Below are 20,810 nucleotides of genomic sequence, written 5' to 3' on the forward strand. Positions count from 1 at the left end.
CAGTTGCTTTATTCTGCTGCCTCCAGACCTGGCACCAACTGTAAACCACGCCCACTACAGGCTGGCGACGCCACCTGGGATTCCGGGGGCGTGAAAACGCAAAGGACAGGACATCTAAATGGCCCCATAGTCGCGGGGCTTCCGGGAAACTGCGCAATAGGCTAGAGCTGTAGATTCGCAAAGTTACTAGTAGTATCGTGAGGGTCGCGCAGCCCGTTTGGAGTTATCTGTCACTCCTGCTCCACCACCCATCCCGCTGTTCTGATCGAGCCGCTCAGGTGGGAAGGTGGTGACGTCACCGGCCGGTTGGCCGCCCACACTTTCGGAAGTTTCTGGAAGTCGCGAGGCTGGTGGTTGACAGTTGAGAGAATGGCAAATAAAGTGGCGGTGAGCCTCTTACTTTCTACACGATCTGAGAGAGCGCTTGGAATATAAAGTACTCTTCAATTTAGCATTTTAGTATCAGTTGGAGTTCAGTCTTCAGTTACATTTGATGTAAGATTAGAGTAAAGGGCTTAAACCAGTAAATCGTCCTTTTTTTTAAAAAAAAGAGAAACCAGTTTAGTATGGGAGAAAAGGGAAGAACAGCTGAAGCCCGTGAAGCTCAGTATCTTGAGTGATGTGGGAGGTCATAGATGCTTAGTGTGTCCAGGATGTCTGACTATTTACAAACTCAGGCTTTCTGATTACTTGACCTCGCGTTTAAGACTTCTGAGCTTGAGCAACATTCAGGAGGCTGAGAAAAGTTCTTGCAATGCATGTACATTCCAACAAACTGTTATCCTGTAGACAGAACAACTTAGTAAGGAAGGGAAGTGGGTGAATGCTTTGGGATAAGAATAGACAAGACTGTTCAGGGATCTCTTAAGTGTCCATAGAACTGGAGTAGGCCATTCAGCCCATCAAGCTGGCTCTGTCATTCAGTTACATAATGGCTGAACTGTACCTCAGCTTCATTTTGCCTGCCTGTCTTTGCTTCATATCCCTCGATACCCTTACTTACCAAAAATCTATCAATCTTAGTCTTGAAAATTTCAGTTGACCCAATATTTATAGCCTTTTGGGGTGCGAGTGCCAGATTTACACTACATTTTGGGAAAAAAAGATTCCTGATTCTACCCCTACATAGCCCAGCTCGAATTTTAAGATTATGTGCCGTTGTTCTGGATTCTTTCTCCAAAGGAAATAGTTTCTCTGTATCTACACTCTCATCCCTGTATCATTTTAAATAACTCAATTAGGTAACAACAGCTTGCATTTAAATAGCACCTTGAAATGTAGTAAAACATCCCAAGGAGCTTCATGGGAGTGTTATCAAACAAAATTTGACACTGAGCCACATAAGATGTTAGGACAAATGACCAAAAGCTGGGTCAAAGAGGTAGGCTTAAAGGAGGCCAAAGACGCATAGAGGTTCAGGGAGGGAATTCCAGATTTTAGAGCCTTGGCCACTAATGGTGGAGCGATTAAAATAATGGATGCACAAGAGGCAGGAATTGGAGGAGTGCAGAGATCGCTGAAGGCCGTAGGATTGGAGGAGGTAAAGAGGTAGGCTCGGGAAGGTCATGCAGAAATTTAAAAACAAGGATGAGAATTTAAAAATTGAGGCATTGCTAGACTGGGAGCACAGAAGTGATAACTCCTCATTGTCTAAACTCAAGGGAATGCAAAACCAAGTTTTTACGAGTTGTCCTTGTAATTTAACCCTTTAAGTCCTTACATCATTGATTCTGCTCTGTGTCCCCTCCAAGGCCAAAATGTAATTCTTGAGGTTTGTTGCCCAAAACAGAAAGCAGTACCTCATGATGGAGTCTGATCAGGATGCTGTACAACTGGAGCATAACTTAGTCCTCTTTGTATTCCATTCTTCCTGATAAAAAGGCCAACATTGCATTAGTGTTTTTGATAACTTTCTGTATCTGTGCTCAAGTTTTTACAAATCCCTTTGCTCTTTCACAGCTATAGGCCATTTAAACCATTAAGAAAGTATATTGATTTGTCTTTCTCAAATTCATAGTGAATGTTGAATTGAAAGACAGGTATTCGGGACTGAATGTTTCCAGGCCTGCTTTCTAGATCAGTATGTTTCTAGTTTGATGAGGAAAGTTCTGGGAAATGAAGCGAAGTCGATAGTGATGTAAGACTACGAGAACAATTGGGGAAATTATGCTCCAACATATGTAGGCTTAATGTAAGAATAAAAAAGGATAATGAAAAGTCAAAGATAAGGATGCTTGATTGGAAAGAGGCAAACCTCAATGACAAATGAAGGGACCTGACCCAAATTAACATGGCGGAAAAGTTAACATACAAGTTGACAGATAAGCTGTGGGAAATATTCAGATTTGAAGTGGATTGCATTCAATGCATTGTTATGTTCAATTAACCATTTGTTGTTGAATATGTTTTGCAGTTGTAGCTTATACAACAGTCTAGTGAAATGTTTATTCTACTATCTTCTAAAGTTGAGGAAGATCACATGAGCGTGTGTGATAGATAGTAGGAAGTCTTCTGCTCAGTTCTTCAGAATGCCACAAGTTATCTAGGTATTGGGCAGGTCAAGGTACATTGGGCCATAGGGTGTGAGGACCCAGCTGGTTGAATTATTTTTATTTTTATTTAGAGATACAGCACTAAAACAGGCCCTTCAGCCCACCGAGTCTGTGCCAACCAACAACCACCCATTTATACTAGTCCTACATTAACCCCATATTCTCTACCACATCCCCACCATTCTCCTACCACCTACCTACACGAGGGGCAATTTACAATGGCCAATTTACCTATCAACCTGCAAGTCTTTGGCAGGAAACCAGAGCACCCAGCGGAAACCCACGCAGACACAGGGAGAACTTGCAAACTCCACACAGACAGTACCCAGAACAGAACGGGTCGCTGGAGTTGTGAGGCTGCGGTGCTAACCACTGCACCATTGCGTCGCAGTTAAATTATGGATTTATTTTTATTTATCATTGTTCAGTAAGTTAAAACTTAAAAAAACGATTATCCAAGCATGAAGTTAAAGGGTGACATGATGTACCACACAGTGAGATTTCCATCTCAGCTGCTCTATTCTGGAGATCAAAACAGCAGAGTAGAAGCTCTTCCAAGCAGAGATTGGATCCCAAGACTATTGCACATCTTGTAGTGGATTGTGCTGTGCTCAGAAATAACAATGATAAATACTGGAAGGTGGTGTAATGGATCTGATAGTAGAGAGCTAGAAAATACCCAAATACGTCTTAGCCACAATCTCCTCCTACCTCATCTGTCCAAAACAAAAGTGGGTTTTAATTTACTTAAACTATCTGCAAAGACTGTTTTTCATAAGTGAAAACCAGGTCAATCTTTGATTCGCAAAAATACATCAAACCAGGAAGTAGTGCCACAGAGGTCCTCATAGGTGGCCCCAGGAGTCTGATTATCTTTTTTTTTCTTATTTTCTCTGGCACAGCACAGAACACCTGTCTAAAAAACATGGTTGAAGCAGAACAAGGAAAAGGTTGACTAAATGATGATACAATGTCAGTTTGAGTGTAACATTTGCTTTCACATTTTAGACCTGCGTTAACCTTAGAAACTATAAGAAAATATAGGTAATTGGATCACTAACGTAGGAAACACATTTTATTCTCTTGCTCGAACATTTCTTAGCCTGATAGGAAAATTTGCACGAAGACTATGCTTATTTATTCATTATCAGATTGTTTTAATATTAACAATTTATTATATTTTAATTTAAATTCTATGAAAAATGACAGTCTTTTGTTTCTAATTTAAACTTTGGTGTTTATGTTGAGGCTGAAAACGATCAGCAGATGGAGAAAGAATTGGGCACCCAAGATGATGTGCAGATTGATTCGGAAAGGTAATGGTATTGCTTCAGATTTAAGATTAACTCATAAATATTTGGAAGTATTATTGCAGGTAATAAATGTTTTGCTGCTCGCTAATGATTGAAACCTCTCTTGAGTTATTTTGGAATAGCAGCAACCTTGATTGGAAGGCAGCTATAGCGGACTTGAAAAGGTTTGAAGATGTGTGTTCTTATTAAAGTCAGTGTCTTCAGTGTGCCCAACAACATGGGTACTTTGTTGCAGGGATTTTGTTCACTAAGTTGGTTTTATAGATTAGGCTTGTTGGACTTTTTCTCTTGCAGTCACTAATGTTTTACCAAAGAAGGAAGTAAAAAGCTGAAAACATTTTTTCTGCATCTACCAAAACCACTGTAGTGGAGTTCAACAGCAACAACAGCTTATACTTATAAAGAGCCTTTAGCATAATAAAACATCCCAAGGCACTTCACAGGAACATTATAAAACAAAATATGACACCGAGCCACATGAGATATTAGGTTAGATGATCAAAAGCTTGGTTAAAGAGGTAGGTTTTAAGAAGCGTCTTAAAGAAGGAAAGTGAGGTACAGAGATAGAAAGGTTAAAGGAGGGCAATACAGAGCATAGGGCCCAGGCAGCTGAACGCATGGCCATCAGTGGTGGAGCATTTAAAATCAGGGATACTTAAGAAACCAGAATTAGATGGGCGCAGATATCTTGCAGGATTGTGGGCTGGGAGGAGATTACAGAAATAGGGAGGGGTGAGGCAATGGATTTGAAAATGACGATGAGCATTTTAAAATCAAGATATTGCTTGACCAGGAGCCAGTGTAGGTGTGCGAGCACAGGGGTGATAAGTGAATGGGGCTTGGTGTGAGTTAAGACATGGGCTGTAGAATTTTGAATGACCTCAAGTGGGAGACCAGTCAGGAGTGCGTTGCAATAATCAAGTCTAGAGGTAACAAAGCATGAATGAGGATTTCAGCAGCTGATGAGCTGAGCCAGGCGTGAAGTTGTGCAGTGTTATGGAGGTGGAAATAGGCACTCTTAGTCTTATGTGTATATGTGGTAGGAAGCTCATCTTGGGATCAAATATGCCACCAAGGTTGCGAACAGACTGGTTTAGTCTCAAACACAAAAGCAAAATCCTGCGAATGCTGGAAATCTGAAATAAAAACAGAAAATGCTGGAAATACTCAGCAGGTCAGGTAGCATCTGTGGAGAGAGAAACAGTTAATATTTCAGGTCAAAAAACTTTTAATCAGAACCGGGAAAAGTTAGAAATGTAATAGGTTGGTAGGTTTTAAGCAGGTGACATGGGGGAGTGTGGAAAAAGAGCAGAAGGGAATGTCTGATAGGGTGGAAGATGGGAGAGGTTAAATGACAAAGGAGGTGGTGGTGTAGGGACAAAGAATGGTAAGGGGACCAGGAAAAAAAAATACGATGATAAAAAATAGAAGCAGGAGTAGGCCATTCGGCTGATCTGCTTGTGGCCTTAAATCCATTTCCCTGCCTTCGCCCCCATAACCCTTGACTCCCATTTAGATCAAAAATCTGTATAACTGCCTTGAATATATTCAATGACCAAGACTCCATTGCTCTTTGCGGAAGACAATTCCAAAGATTAACGACCCTCTGAGAGGAGAAATTTCTCCTCATCTCTGTCTTAAAAGGGAGACCCCTTATTTTGAAACTGTCCCCCCAGTTCTAGATTCCCCCACAAGGGGGAACAGCATCTACCCCGTCAAGCCCCCTCAGTATCTTACATGTTTTTATAAGGTCACCGTGAATTCTTCTAAACTCCAATGAGTATAGGCCCAAGCAGCTTAACCTTTCCTCATAAGACTACTCCTTCATCCCAGGAATCATGTGAAGGTGAGAGAAGGCTGGAAATTGGAAGCAAAGTTGATTAAATTTTCCAGTTCAGGGCAAAGGAAATGACATCAAGACAGTCATCAATGTACCGGAAAAAGAGGTGAGGGAAGGGGGCCGGGTGGGCCTGGAACAATGAATGTTCCACAGATCCCGCAAATAGGCAAGCATAGCGGGGGGGTCTCAGGCTCCCCTTTTGCCCCTTCCTGTTTTTGATTGCACCAGGGTTTAGTCCTGTCTCAGCAGTGATTGTGCTTACCACCTCCGTGAGTGTTTCACCTTTTACCTTTACTGTGATCATGAAAGAATCAATCGGACAGGTTTTCTTGAGTTTAAACAGGAAGATTTAAGTTTATTATACTTAACACTTTAACCTGATTTTAAAAAAATGCTAAAAATACGCTACACATTCACGCACACGTTCACACGAGAATCACACACATACATGAATAGGCTACAGGAGAGAAAAATAGATTTGGTGGTTGGATTAAAGTCCAGAATAAATGGAACTGAAATACAGTCTGTGAAGTGGATGATCCAGTAGTCCTTGGCTGAAGCTACATTCTTGAATTTCTTGGTTGGCCAAAGTGTATTTTGGCTGGCTTGCTTTGCTCAGGGTTTTCCTGAAGGCAGAATCTGTACATAGAACATAGAACATAGAAAATACAGCACAGAACAGGCCCTTCGGCCCACGATGTTGTGCCGATCCTTTGTCCTCTGTCAAGGACAATTTAATCTATACCCCATCATTCTCCTTTATCCATATACCTATCTAAAAGCTGTTTGAAAGTCCCTAAAGTTTCTGACTCAACAACTTCCCCAGGCAAGGCATTCCATGCCCCGACCACTCTCTGGGTAAAGAACCTTCCCCTGACATCCCCCTTATATCTCCCACCCTTCACCTTAAATTTATGACCCCTTGTAACGCTTTGCTCCACCCGGGGAAAAAGTTTCTGACTGTCTACCCTATCTATTCCCCTGATCATCTTATAAACCTCTATCATGTCACCCCTCATCCTTCTCCGTTCTAATGAGAAGAGGCCTAGAATGTTCAGCCTTTCCTCGTAAGACTTATTCTCCATTCCAGGCAACATCCTGGTAAATCTCCTCTGCACCCTCTCCAAGGCTTCCACATCCTTCCTAAAATGAGGCGACCAGAACTGCACACAGTACTCCAAATGAGGCCTTACCAAGGTCCTGTACAGCTGCATCATCACCTCACGGCTCTTAAATTCAATCCCTCTGCTAATGAACGCTAACACCCCATATGCCTTCTTCACAGCCCTATCCACTTGAGTTGCAACTTTCAACGATCTATGCACATAGACCCCAAGGTCTCTCTGCTCCTCCACATGCCCAAGAACCCTACCGTTAACCCAGTATTTTGCATTCGTGTTTGTCCTTCCAAAATGGACGACCTCACACTTTTCAGGGTTAAACTCCATCTGCCACTTTTCAGCCCAGCACTGCAACCTATCCAAGTCCCTTTGCAGACGACAATAGCCCTCCTCGGTATCCACAACTCCACCAACCTTTGTATCATCTGCAAATTTACTGACCCACCCTTCGACTTCCTCATCCAAGTCGTTAATAAAAATCACAAACAGGAGAGGACCCAGAACTGATCCCTGTGGCACGCCACTGGTAACTGGGCTCCAGGCTGAGTATTTACCATCTAAGACCACTCTCTGCCTTCTATCAGTTAGCCAATTCTTAATCCAACTGGCCACATTCCCCACTATCCCATGCCTCCTGACTTTCTCCATAAGTCTACCATGGGGGACCTTATCAAATGCCTTACTAAAATCCATGTACACCACATCCACTGGTTTACCCTCATCCACTTGCTTGGTCACCTGCTCAAAGAATTCAATCAGGCTTGTGAGGCAAGACCTACCCCTCACAAAACCGTGCTGACTGTCCCGAATCAAGCAGTGTCTTTCCAGATGCTCAGAAATCCTATCCCTCAGCACCTTTTCCATCAACTTGCCTACCACCGAAGTAAGACTAACTGGCCTGTAATTCCCAGGGTTGTTCCTATTCCCTTTCTTGAACAGGGGCACAACATTTGCCACCCTCCAATCACCTGGTACCACCCCCGTCAACAGAGAAGATGAAAAGATCATTGCCAGCGGCTCTGCAATTTCATCCCTTGCTTCCCATAACATCCTTGGATATACCCCGTCAGGCCCGGGAGACTTGTCTATCTTCAAGTTATTCAAAAACCCCAACACATCTTCCCTCCTAACGAGCACTTCCTCGAGCTTACCAGTCTGCTTCCCACCGTCCTCTTCAGTAATACACCCCTTCTCATTCGTAAATACCGAAGAGAAGTACTCATTCAAAACCTCACTTATCTCTTCCGGCTCAACACACAGTCTCCCGCTATTGTCCTTGACCGGACCTACGGTCCCCCTAGTCATCCTCATATTTCTGACATACGCGTAAAAGGCCTTGGGGTTTTCTTTTATCCTACCCGCCAAGCATTTTTCATGCCCTCTCTTAGCTCTCCTAATCCCTTTCTTCAGATCCTTCCTGGCCATCTTGTATCCCTCCAGAGCTATGCCTGTGCCCTTTTTCCTCAACCTTATATACGCATCCTTCTTCTTCCTAACAAGACTCTCAACCTCTCTTGTCAACCACGGTTCCCTCACATGACCATCCCTTCCCTGTCTGACAGGGACATGCTTATCAATGGCCCCTACTATCTGCTCCTTGAAAAAGTTCCACATTTCGACCGTGCCCTTCCCTGCCAGCATATGCTCCCAACTTATGCTCCTCAGTTCCTGCCTGACAGCATCATATCTACCCTTCCCCCAATTGTAAACCTTGCCCTGTTGCACATACCTATCCCTCTCCATTACCACAGTGAATGCTACAGAATTGTGATCACTATCTCCAAAGTGCTCGCCCACCAACAGCTCTATCACTTGCCCTGGTTCATTACCTAGTACCAAATCCAATATTGCCTCCCCTCTGGTCGGGCAGTCTACATACTGAGTCAGAAAAGCTTCCTGGACATACTGCACAAACACTACCCCATCCAAACTATTCGATCTAAAGAGTTGCCAATCAATATTTGGGAAGTTGAAATCCCCCATAATTACTACCCTGTGACTTCTGCTCCTTTCCAAAATCTGTTTCCCAATCTGCTCTTCCACCTCCCTGCTGCTATTGGGGGGCCGATAGAAAACTCCCATCAAGGTGACTGCTCCTTTCCTGTTCCTGACCTCAACCCACAGTGCCTCAGTCGGCAGATCCTCCTCGAAAATTCTTTCAGCAGTTGTTACACTATTTCTAACTAACAATGCCACCCCCCCACCTCTTTTACCACCATTCCTAATCTTATGAAAACATCTATAACCAGGTACCTCCAAGAACCATTCCTCCCCCTCACCTATCCACGTTTCAGTGATGGCCACAACATCGTAGTCCCAAGTGCCCATCCACGCCTTCAATTCACTCACCTTATTCCTGATGCTTCTTGCGTTGAAGTATACGCACTTCAACCCTTCTCCGTGCCCATCTGTCCTCTGCGACAGTGCTGCCTTCCCCAATACCTCACTACACTCTTTGTCTTTCTGAGTGGACCCACTGGTCCCTGGACTACAAGTCCGGTTCCCATCCCCCTCCCAAACTAGTTTAAACCCTCCCGAACAGTACTAGCAAACCTCCCTCCCAGGATATTGGTGCCCCTCTGGTTCAGATGCAGCCCGTCCTGTTTGAACAGGTCCCATCTTCCCCAGAATGCAGTCCAATTATCCAAGAACTGGAAGCCCTCCCTCCTACACCATTCCTGCAGCCACGTGTTCAGCTGTGCTCTCTCCCTATTCCTAGCCTCACTATCACGTGGCGCCGGCAACAAACCAGAGATAACAACTCTGTCCGTCCGAGCTTTCAGCTTCCAGCCTAACTCCCTAAACTCACTTCTAACATCTGTGCCACCCTTCCTTCCTACGTCGTTGGTGCCAATGTGCACCACGACCTCTGGCTGCTCCCCCTCCCCTTTAAGGATCCTGAAGACGCGATCACAAACATCACGGACCCTGGCACCAGGGAGGCAACAAACCATCCGTGCGTCTCGCTTGCTCCCACAGAACCGCCTGTCGGTACTCCTCACCATCGAGTCCCCGATGACTAGTGCTCTCCCGTTCTCCCTCCTTCCCTTCTGAGCCACAGTGCAGGACCCCGTGCCAGAGGCCCGTTCACTGCAGCCTGCCCCCGATAGGCCGCCCCCCCCAACAGTATCTAAAACTGTATACTTGTTGTTGAGGGGAACGACCACAGGAGATCCCTGCACTGACCTCTTCCCACCTCTAACTGTTACCCAGCTGCCTTTGTTTTGTGGAGTAACGACATCCCTGTAGCTTCTATCTATCACCCCCTCAGCTTCCCGAATGATCCTCAGTTCATCCAGCTCCAGCTCCAGTTCCCTAACACGGTCTGATAGGAGCTGGAGACGGATGCACTTCCAGCAGGTAAAGTCGGCAGGGTCCCCGGAGGTTCCCCTCACCTTGAACATACTGCAGGAGGAGCACTGCACTCCCCTGGCTGCCATTTCTTTTACTCAATTACCCCTTAATTAAGTACAAATATAGATATTAACAAAAACAGTGAAATAGCTTACCTGTTTCGTCCTTTTTGGTTAGAGGAGGAGGGTAAAAAGGGTCTCGGGTTAACTCTGCTCCGCACCTTTAAAGAAAATACCTACCCAGGAGTCCTTGCTGCCGTCCAGCTTCCGGTTCCTCCCGCGCCAAAAGTAACTTGAACACAAGGAAAACAGTAAGTTGGTTCTCTTCCCCTGATTGCTGGCCCAGTGGTCTGTAGGCTTGGAGAGCCCCCCAGTTGCAGATGGTTTTAAACTTGATGTTTTCTGGGAAGAGAGAAAGAAGAGAGAGAGAAAGGGGAGCATACAGCTTCCTCTGCTGCTGCATTCTCAGTTACTGCTTGTCTTCTGTCTGTGTAACAACTCCCATTTTCTTCAGAGATGAACAGATGGTCACTCAATCCCCTTTGTTTCTAAGGAGGCTTTCTGGAACTTTCTAATGAAATTCAAGGTTCTACATATCCCAGGATGCCCATTCACACTTGGATGTCATTGAAAGTCATTGTGTGGTGTGTGAGGATGGCCTTGACTGTCATGCTAATGAAGCCATTTTAGATAATTCAATCACTTAGAGCAAACCATTGTCCTGGCTGGGCTTCTTGTGAGACATTTTGTCTCCAGTTCAGTCTCGTGGTATTTCAGATTTAAATTGCAGTGGCCATCTTGGCTGCTAGTTTTTTAAAAGTTAACTTGTTGGATTTTTCCCATTAAAAGTCTAAGGTAAGTTTCCAACTGATTAAATTAATATTTCACATTTGGCATATAGGTTTTCTTGACACATCCAATCCATGCGGAATGAAATTCAACGATAGGAACAATTCATTAAAGGAGTGGAAAAGAAAACGTGGAAAGCACATTCATTCTCATTCAGTCCCCAAATTCACTCATGAACCTTAGAATTTCTGCAGCTACTTTTTCTCTGCAACAGTAAATGCTGTTTTAATTTTCTGGAGTTTTGTCTGGGATGGTCATGTGCTGTCAAGTGGGATTTAAGTTTCTTTAGTATCAATTTGTAATACCCTGGAGCGGTGCATCTCAATAAACATGTGGTTGTTGATGAAGCTTGGGGTCTGTAAATTTTCATGATTGTCTAAGGTTCTCCTGTATGTACGAACTTTAAGCCCTCAACTGCTGTTTTTGCAACATGTGGCTTTAACCGTTCAGGTTCTAGTACTTTGACAATTTTTCTCCCTGTAGTGGTAGTGGGTAATAAATTGGTTTTAAGCTCCTGTGAGGCGTCTGAAATTTCCTTGTTGTTGCTAAATTTGGAATTGAAATTGCTGGATTTGATTAGCTTTGGGTTTGGACCCTGGTAATTGGGTTCTTCAGTGGGTAGATCCACCGTGCCCTCACTTTTAGTGTTCTGGTGAGTCACACAAGTGCTGTTTACGTTGGGGAATTTTTGTTTCCCATTTGCCTTTACTGTGGGGACAGTCTCTGCTAATCTGCCCCAAGTCCTCTGAGGCTTTCCTGATCGAAGGTCTCTGTCCAGCTTTCACAGCACTCACCTGCGGGATTTGGACTATCTGAGGCATTGTCCTCACTGTTGGTTTGCCTTTTTGGGCACTTTCCTTGTCCCTGCAGGTTTCTGTAAATGCTGTTAGCAGTTTTGGTAGGGTGCTTCTTTGGCCTGCATTTACATAGGAGAGAGCGGGGTGTAATCTTTTCAACATTTCAGGGTTGGATAACCAGACAGTAGGTGGTTCCATTTGGGCAGCCTCCCGGTCCTTCTTCAATCTGTCTTCACTGTCCTTTTCATCCCCTTCCTCCCTATCTGTCTGACAGATCTGCGCTGGTCTTTGCCTTTTTGTTTATAGTAGGGGTCCCACACAATCCACCTGCTGAAGGTTCCCCAAAAGCCACTATGGGAATTAGGGGTGTAGTTTTTACTGCACATTGGGACTTCCCCACAACTTTGCAGATGTGGCAAGTTTTACAGAACTCCACATTATCTTTGTGGAGTTTTGCCAGTCAAAATGCTGTCTTATGTAGGCTTTGGTTTTTTGTACACTGATATGTCCAGCCTTGGAAGCTTGAGGGTCATTCTTAATTTTTTAAAAATTCATTCATGGGATGTGGGTGTCGCTGGCCAGGCCAGCATCCCTAATTGCCCTTGAGAAGGTGGTGGTGAGCTGCCTTCTTGAACCGCTGCAGTCCATGTGGGGTAGGTACACCCACAGTGCTGTTAGGAAGAGAGTTCCAGGATTTTGACCCAGCGACAGTGAAGGAACGGCGATATAGTTCCAAGTCAGGATGGTATGTGACTTGGAGGGGAACTTGCAGGTGGTGCTGTTCCCATGCATTTGCTGCCCTTGTCCTTCTAGTTGGTAGAGGTCGTAGGTTTGGAAGGTGCTGTCCAGGAGCCTTGGTGCGCTGCTGCAGTGCATCTTGTAGATGGTACACACTGCTGCCACTGTGCGGTGGTGGTGGAGGGAGTGAATGTTTGTAGATGGGGTGCCAGTCAAGCAGGCTGCTTTGTCCTGGATGGTGTCGAGCTTCTTGAGTGTTGTTGGAGCTGCACCCATCCAGGCAAGTGGAGATATTCCATCACACTCCTGACTTGTGCCATGTAGATGGTGGATAGGCTTTGGGGAGTCAGGAGGTGAGTTACTTGCCGCAGGATTCCTCGCCTCTGACCTGCTCTTGTAGCCACGGTATTTATATGGCAACTCCAGTTCAGTTTCTGGTCAATGGTAGCCCCTAGGATGTTGATAGTGGGGGATTCAGCGATGGTAATGCTATTGAATGTCAAGGGGAGATGGTTAGATTCTCTCTTGTTGGAGATGGTCATTGCCTCGCACTTGTGTGGCACGAATGTTACTTGGCACTTATCAGCCCGAGCCTGGATATTGTCCAGGTCTTGCTGCATTTCTACATGGACTGCTTCAGTATCTGAGGAGTCACAAATGGTGCTGAACATTGTGCAATCATCAGCAAACATCCCCACTTCTGACCTTATGATTGAAGGAAGGTCATTGATGAAGCAGCTGAAGATGGCTGGGCCTAGGACACTACCCAAGGACACTATCCTGCAGTGATGTCCTGGAGCTGAGATGATTGACCTCCAACATCAACAATCATCTTTCTTTGTGCTAGGTATGACTCCAACCAGCGCCAGAGGCAATACCAACAGGCAGGTATGATCCACGTAGAGGCCTCCAGTCGTGAGCAGCAGCCCCCAAAGGGAGCTCGCCATTACGGTTGCTGTGCATCTACAGGCCCCACATGACATGCTATCGGATGCCAGAGGATGGTCTTCACCTGGACCAGAGGGGTACCAATATCCTGGGGGGGAGATTTGCTAGTGCTCTTCGGGGGGGTTTCAACTAATTCAGCAGGGGGATGGGAACCTAAATTGTAGTTCCAGTGTACAGGATGTTGAGAGTAGTGAGGTCAGGGCTAAGGTTACAAGGATGCAAGAGGGCACTGGCAAGCAAGAACTTGGTTTAAAGTGTGTCTACTTCAACGCCAGGAGCATCCGGAATAAGGTGGGTGAGCTTGCAGCATGGGTTGGTACCTGGGATCTCGATGTTGTGGCCATTTCGGAGACATGGGTAGAGCAGGGACAGGAATGGATGTTGCAGGTTCCGGGATTTAGATGTTTCAGTAAGAACAGAGAAGATGGTAAAAGAGGGGGGGGGTGGTGTGACATTGTTAATCAAGGAGAGTATTACGGCGGCAGAAAGGACGTTTGAGGACCCGTCTACTGAGGTAGTATGGGCTGAGGTTAGAAACAGGAGAGGAGAGGTCACCCTGTTGGGAGTTTTCTATAGACCTCCGAATAGTTCCAGAGATGTAGAGGAAAGGATAGCGAAGATGATTCTCGACAGGAGCGAGAGTAACAGGGTAGTTGTTATGGGGGACTTTAACTTTCCAAATATTGACTGGAAATACTATAGTTCGAGTACTTTAGATGGGTCAGTTTTTGTCCAGTGTGTGCAGGAGGGTTTTCTGACACAGTATGTAGACAGGCCAACCAGGGGCGATGCCACATTGGATTTGGTACTGGGTAATGAACCCGGCCAGGTGTTAGATTTAGATGTAGGTGAGCACTTTGGTGATAGTGATCACAATGCGGTTAGGTTTACCTTAGCGATGGGCAGGGACAGGTATATACCGCAGGGCAAGAATTATAGCTGGGGGAAAGGAAATTATGATGCGATTAGGCAAGATTTAGGAAGCGTAGGATGGGGAAGGAAACTGCAGGGGATGGACACAATCGAAATGTGGAGCTTATTCAAGGAGCAGCTACTACGTGTCCTTGATAAGTATGTACCTGTGAGGCAGGGAGGAAGTTGTCGAGCAAGGGAGCCGTGGTTTACTAAAGAAGTTGAAGCGCTTGTCAAGAGGAAGAAGAAGGCTTATGTTAGGATGAGACGTGAAGGCTCAGTTAGGGCGCTTGAGAGTTACAAGCTAGCCAGGAAGGATCTAAAGGGAGAGCTAAGAAGAGCGAGGAGAGGACACGAGAAGTCATTGGCGGATAGGATCAAGGAAAACCCTAAGGCTTTCTATAGGTCTATCAGGAATAAAAGAATGACTAGAGTTAGATTAGGGCCAATCAAGGATAGTCGTGGGAAGTTGTGTGTGGAATCAGAGGAGATAGGGGAAGCGTTAAATGAATATTTTTCGTCAGTATTTACAGTAGAGAAAGAAAATGTTGTCGAGGAGAATACTGAGATACAGACTACTAGGCTAGATGGGATTGAGGTTCACAAGGAGGAGGTGTTAGCAATTTTGGAAAGTGTGAAAATAGATAAGTCCCCTGGGCCAGATGGGATTTATCCTAGGATTCTCTGGGAAGCCAGGGAGGAGATTGCAGAGCCTTTGTCTTTGATCTTTATGTCGTCATTGTCGACAGGAATAGTGCCGGAAGACTGGAGGATAGCAAATGTTGTCCCCTTGTTCAAGAAGGGGAGTAGAGACAGCCCTGGTAATTATAGACCTGTGAGCCTTACTTCGGTTGTGGGTAAAATGTTGGAAAAGGTTATAAGAGACAGGATTTATAATCATCTTGAAAAGAATAAGTTCATTAGCGATAGTCAGCACGGTTTTGTGAAGGGTAGGTCGTGCCTCACAAACCTTATTGAGTTTTTCGAGAAGGTGACCAAACAGGTGGATGAGGGTAAAGCCGTGGATGTGGTGTATATGGATTTCAGTAAGGCGTTTGATAAGGTTCCCCACGGTAGGCTATTGCAGAAAATACGGAAGTATGGGATTGAAGGTGATTTAGAGCTTTGGATCAGAAATTGGCTAGCTGAAAGAAGACAGAGGGTGGTGGTTGATGGCAAATGTTCATCCTGGAGTTTAGTTACTAGTGGTGTACCGCAAGGATCTGTTTTGGGGCCACTGCTGTTTGTCATTTTTATAAATGACCTAGATGAGGGTGTAGAAGGGTGGGTTAGTAAATTTGTGGATGACACGAAGGTCGGTGGAGTTGTGGATAGTGCCGAAGGATGTTGTAGGTTACAGAGGGACATAGATAGGCTGCAGAGCTGGGCTGAGAGATGGCAAATGGAGTTTAATGAGGAAAAGTGTGAGGTGATTCACTTTGGAAGGAGTAACAGGAATGCAGAGTACTGGGCTAATGGGAAGATTCTTGGTAGTGTAGATGAGCAGAGAGATCTTGGTGTCCAGGTACATAAATCCCTGAAAGTTGCCACCCAGGTTAATAGGGCTGTTAAGAAGGCATATGGTGTGTTAGCTTTTATTAGTAGGGGGATCGAGTTTCGGAGCCACGAGGTCATGCTGCAGCTGTACAAAACTCTGGTGCGGCCGCACCTGGAGTATTGCGTGCAGTTCTGGTCACCGCATTATGGGAAGGATGTGGAAGCTTTGGAAAGGGTGCAGAGGAGATTTACTAGGATGTTGCCTGGTATGGAGGGAAGGTCTTACGAGGAAAGGCTGAGGGACTTGAGGTTGTTTTCGTTAGAGAGAAGGAGGAGGAGAGGTGACAATAGAGACATATAAGATAATCAGAGAGTTAGATCGGGTGGATAGTGAGAGTCTTTTTCCTCGGATGGTGATGGCAAACATAGCTTTAAGTTGAGGGGTGATAGATATAGGACAGATGTCAGAGGTAGTTTTTTTACTCAGAGAGTAGTAGGGGCGTGGAACGCCCTGCCAACTTTAAGGGCATTTAAGTGGTCATTGGATAGACATATGGATGAAAATGGAATAGTGTAGGTCAGATGGTTTCACAGGTCGGCGCAACATCGAGGGCCGAAGGGCCTGTACTGCGCTGTAATGTTCTATGTTCTATGTTCTATTAGTATCAGAGGAGGTTGTGCTTATAGAGAGGGTAGTGACACGTCCCTGTGCCCTGCTCAAGGATGACCTGCAGCTCATGGGCTCCACTGGACATCCCATGCCTTTGTTTCTCATAGTAGCAGCGGTTCTCAATCAGGAGATTGGCATGCTGAAAGAGTGCCTCCAATGCCTGTATGGATAGGGTGATGCCCTATACTACAGGCCGAAATGGCCAGCTACTTTCTTTACTGCTCTTCACAACTACACACCCGATAGGGGCCAGGCCTGGCATGATGAGGAGAGACGCCAGCAGGATTCCTCCTAGGACTATGAGGACACTGAGGATCTACAACATGAAAGACTCAAGGGAGGGCAGATGGCACCCAGGCTCTGCATGCAGGGCTAGCAGTGATGTAGGGATGTATGGAAGTGGCTTATCAGACAAAGGGTCTATGCACCATTGGAACAGACATGAGCTCTGCAAGCTACACATCATCCTCTCTCACCTGCTGTGCACCAGTCCACATCTGCAGCATCTCTTTGTAAACCATTAGAGCAGCAGCTGACTGAGCCAGTGTTCATGTCACTGCATCTGTGGAGATGCTCATGTGTAATGGTGGCATTTTCAATGATGTTATTGCACACGTTGGCTCTTCTGAAGGGCCAACGGTGCAAAGGGATGTGACATTGGCGCTACGTGCTGGCACACGTCATTCGCACAGAGAAAAGGACCCACATGTTGGTGAGGAACATTTAGCGAAAGACGTATTTACATTGCTGTGACACCCGTGCATTCCCATTTGTGTCAGTGTGTTTTCTGTCAACCTCTGTAATACCTTTCATGGTCTATTTAAGTCTCACGTTCTGGAATGTGCAAATTTAAGATTATTAACCCAGGTGCAGCATGCCTACAAGAAGTAATGTAACACTTGAGTGGGAGAAGAGGATCGCAACTTCAAAAGACACTGTGACACAACAGGGTAAATATGTGGCAGCAAAGCGGAAAGGGCTAGGGGTCACTCAGCAGGTCAGGCAGCATCTGTGGAGAGAGAAGCAGAGTTAACTTTCAGGTCTATGAACTTGGCCAAGTTAACTCTGCTTCTCTCCACAGATGCTGCCTGACCTGCTGGATTTCTGCAGGACTTTCTGCTCTGCTGCCAGATTGACAGCAGCCCCACTCTTCAGTATTCAGGTAAGTATTCTTTGACAGCTGTAGGGCACCAGCACCTGCTGCACAATTGTCAAAGGGTTCCTCACTGCGCCGAATGTCCCACCTCTCCCCACGTGATATCGAGGGGGGGGGTAGCGGGATAGTGATGCTATTGAGCCCCCACACGTAATATTGTGGCCGCTAAATGCGGCCGCTGTGCTGAGTTGATAGGGCGCCGCCGCGAATAAAATTCAGTCCTTAATCTGCAGGTCTGTGAGGAGGTCTCCACTTCCTCATCAGCACCTCATTCTTTAAATATTAACACTCAGGGACTCCTTCTGCTTCAATTTCGGTTTGGGCAGTCTGTGCTAACTGCTTTAACAGTGGGTAGGCCTGCTGAGCTTCAAGTAGGGAAGATCTGTTGTTACGACCAAGATGGGAGGAGTACACTGTTAATTCAGTACCACTTCTCCACAGGTTACAACATTAAAAACATTTTTTTCCCACTTACTGCAACAGTCAATCAGATACACTATTTTCCCAAGAATGGAACAAGCTAACCTGTTTTCTTTACTGACCAACAAAATTAACAGTTTATTATAAAACAAGTCTTAACTAGTAATGCAGTAAAACAGTATCACACAGATCAAATTTATAAAAATCCAATATTAAATTTTAAAAAGTCTTCTTTCCACCGTAACCAATTTTTATCGTCCCTTTTTACCTTAGTTCCTTCACATTCACACGCAAACATACATTGGTTAACTAAAAAAATGAAAAAGGATGTTTAGATTAGAGCTCTTACAGACAGAAAAAAACATACCCGGGCAGATCACTTGCCCACCCCTGAAATAATAGCAGCTGAGACATGCTGCACTAAACTGGCACACAGTCCAACCTCCGAGCACACGCAGACAGGTCACTAGAAACTTCCAGAATAGTTCCCTTCAGGCGGTGTTGAAAAATAATTTAGCAAGCCTTTCTTAATTCCAAGAAACAAGATGAATCGACACAGTGGACTTCACACAATCTTTTAGGGATTGCGGGAAAACGAGCTGGGTGTAGTCTTCTGTTCTTCCTTGGAATTCTCTCCTTTTTTCCTGCAGACTTGACTTTATCTCCTTCCATCAGGTAAAACCACACACACACTCTCACAACCAAAATGCCTGTCAGTTTTTCTCTGGTCATCCAGGTGCTGTGTTGCTACTGGGCTTGTCCAATCAAAGGAGCACTTATCACTTTTCTGCCTGTTACCAGGGTTTTCTGTTCCAAGCCTAACCTAAACCGTGTGAGAACCAGCAATACTGTTGCCAATCTGGCTCCCTCAGTCCTCTTGATGGCTTCCTTTTAAAAAGATTAGCCATAAATTCCTTTAAAAATATTTTTTAACAATACAGAATCACTTTCATAACACCTCCACTCTTGGAGGAATGAAACACCATTTTTAAATGTGTTTCATTACAAAGAGTGGGAAAAATAGAAAACACATTTTCACACTCATACTCATTCACTCTTTTCATTCAAATACCTTAAACAAAGTTAGATTCTTGATAAGAATCTGCAAAACATTATTTTTACCTGCAATGTGGATAATTTTTAAGTGATAAGGTTGTAACAGCAAACTCTATCGGAATCGTTTGGCATTCTGATTTTTAAATATTTCCACAAAGGTTGTGGGGTTTTGATCAGTATATACCAATGTCTCTCTATAATCATGGTGGACATAGATTTCAAAATGTTTAAGAGCAAATAATAGAACAAGGGTTTTATTTCCACTGTGAAATTCCTTTTTTTGTTGTCAATTTAGCTTTTTGGAAAAGTATCCCACTGGTGTTTCTATGCCCGTTTCATCATCTTGTAACAGGACTACGCCAACCCCTGGGTCACTAGCATCAATTGCTACCTTGAAGGGCTGAGTGAAATTTGGAGCAGCCAACACTGGTTCATTAATCAAAATGGCTTTCAGCCTCTCAAAGGATGCTTGACACTCCCCTGACCACACTGCTTTTTTTTTCTCTGTAGTAAATCTGTCAGTGGAGCAGCTGCAGTATTGAAATTTGGTACAACCTTTCGGTAGAAATCACACATCCCCAAAAACCTCATGATCTTTTGCTTAGTCTTAGGGGTAGGGAACTCCACCAATGCTTGTACTTTCGTGGTTCTTGGTAACACTTGTCCTTGCCCTACTACATGCCCAAGGTAGGTTGATCTTGCTTTTGCGAATTCGATTTTGGCAAGGTGTATTACTAAATTAGCCGCATGTAAATTTTTGAACATAGTTTTTGGTTGTTCCAAGTGGTCCTTCCAAGTGTCACTATAGACCAGCACATCATCAAGGTAAACTACACAATTCGGAACACTGGCTACCACTTGGTTCATTAGTATCTGAAAGGTTGCTGGGGCATTTTTTAGCCCAAATGGCATCACTTGGCACTGGACAAAATTGGTGTGACAAAAGCCTTTAACAAATCTGTTTTTGTAAGAAACTTGGCACTGCCCACTCTGTCAATACAGTCTTCCAAGCGAGGGAGTGGGGAGGAGTCTGCCTTTGTTACTACATTAACTTTTCTGTAGTCTATGCAAAGTCTGGTTGAACCAACAGGTTCATAGCATTAATACTATGAGTGAACTCCAGCTGCTTTGACTAGGTTCTATTAGGGGGTTCTCCTGAATGTATTGGATTTCTGCTTTTACCTGGGCCTGTTTCTCTGGACTTAAGCAGTAAGGATGTTGTTTTCTCGGAATGGGTTCCCCTATTGTTACGACCAAGGCAGGATAATGCATTGTTATTTCAGTCCCACAGCTCCACAGGTCATCGCATATTAGTAAAGCTTCCCACCTGCTGTAAATTAGCCAAATTAAACACTTTATTTATCCCCCAGAATAAAGCATGCCAAACCAAGTTTCTTTAAACAACAACAAAATTACCTATTTATTAATAAACCAAATTTTAAATGATAATGAGAGAAATCTATATTGTGACAGAAACCACACCTGCCAAATGGAAACATATTAATTTTGTCATATGTAACACTACTTGAACTTTTTACTGGACATTGAACATAACTTGTTTAAAAGGCCCATGGAGCTGAACAGCTAA

The 20,810-nt window shown here is 44.6% G+C and overlaps 1 protein-coding gene across 1 annotated transcript in view; it reads left to right on the top strand.

Annotated features, from left to right (window-relative positions):
• The first annotated feature begins 229 nt into the window (after positions 1-229).
• LOC137368706 (solute carrier family 28 member 3-like) overlaps positions 230-20,810 on the top strand; it is a 266,723-nt gene continuing 246,142 nt past the window's right edge. Inside the window, exons 1-2 of the mRNA XM_068028876.1 lie at positions 230-387; positions 3,801-3,868. Coding sequence (XP_067884977.1) covers positions 370-387; positions 3,801-3,868 — 86 coding nt within the window. The 5' untranslated portion in view covers positions 230-369. The remainder of the gene's footprint in view (positions 388-3,800; positions 3,869-20,810) is intronic.

Source organism: Heterodontus francisci, chromosome 4, assembly GCF_036365525.1.
Source record: "Heterodontus francisci isolate sHetFra1 chromosome 4, sHetFra1.hap1, whole genome shotgun sequence".
NCBI lineage: Eukaryota > Metazoa > Chordata > Chondrichthyes > Heterodontiformes > Heterodontidae > Heterodontus > Heterodontus francisci.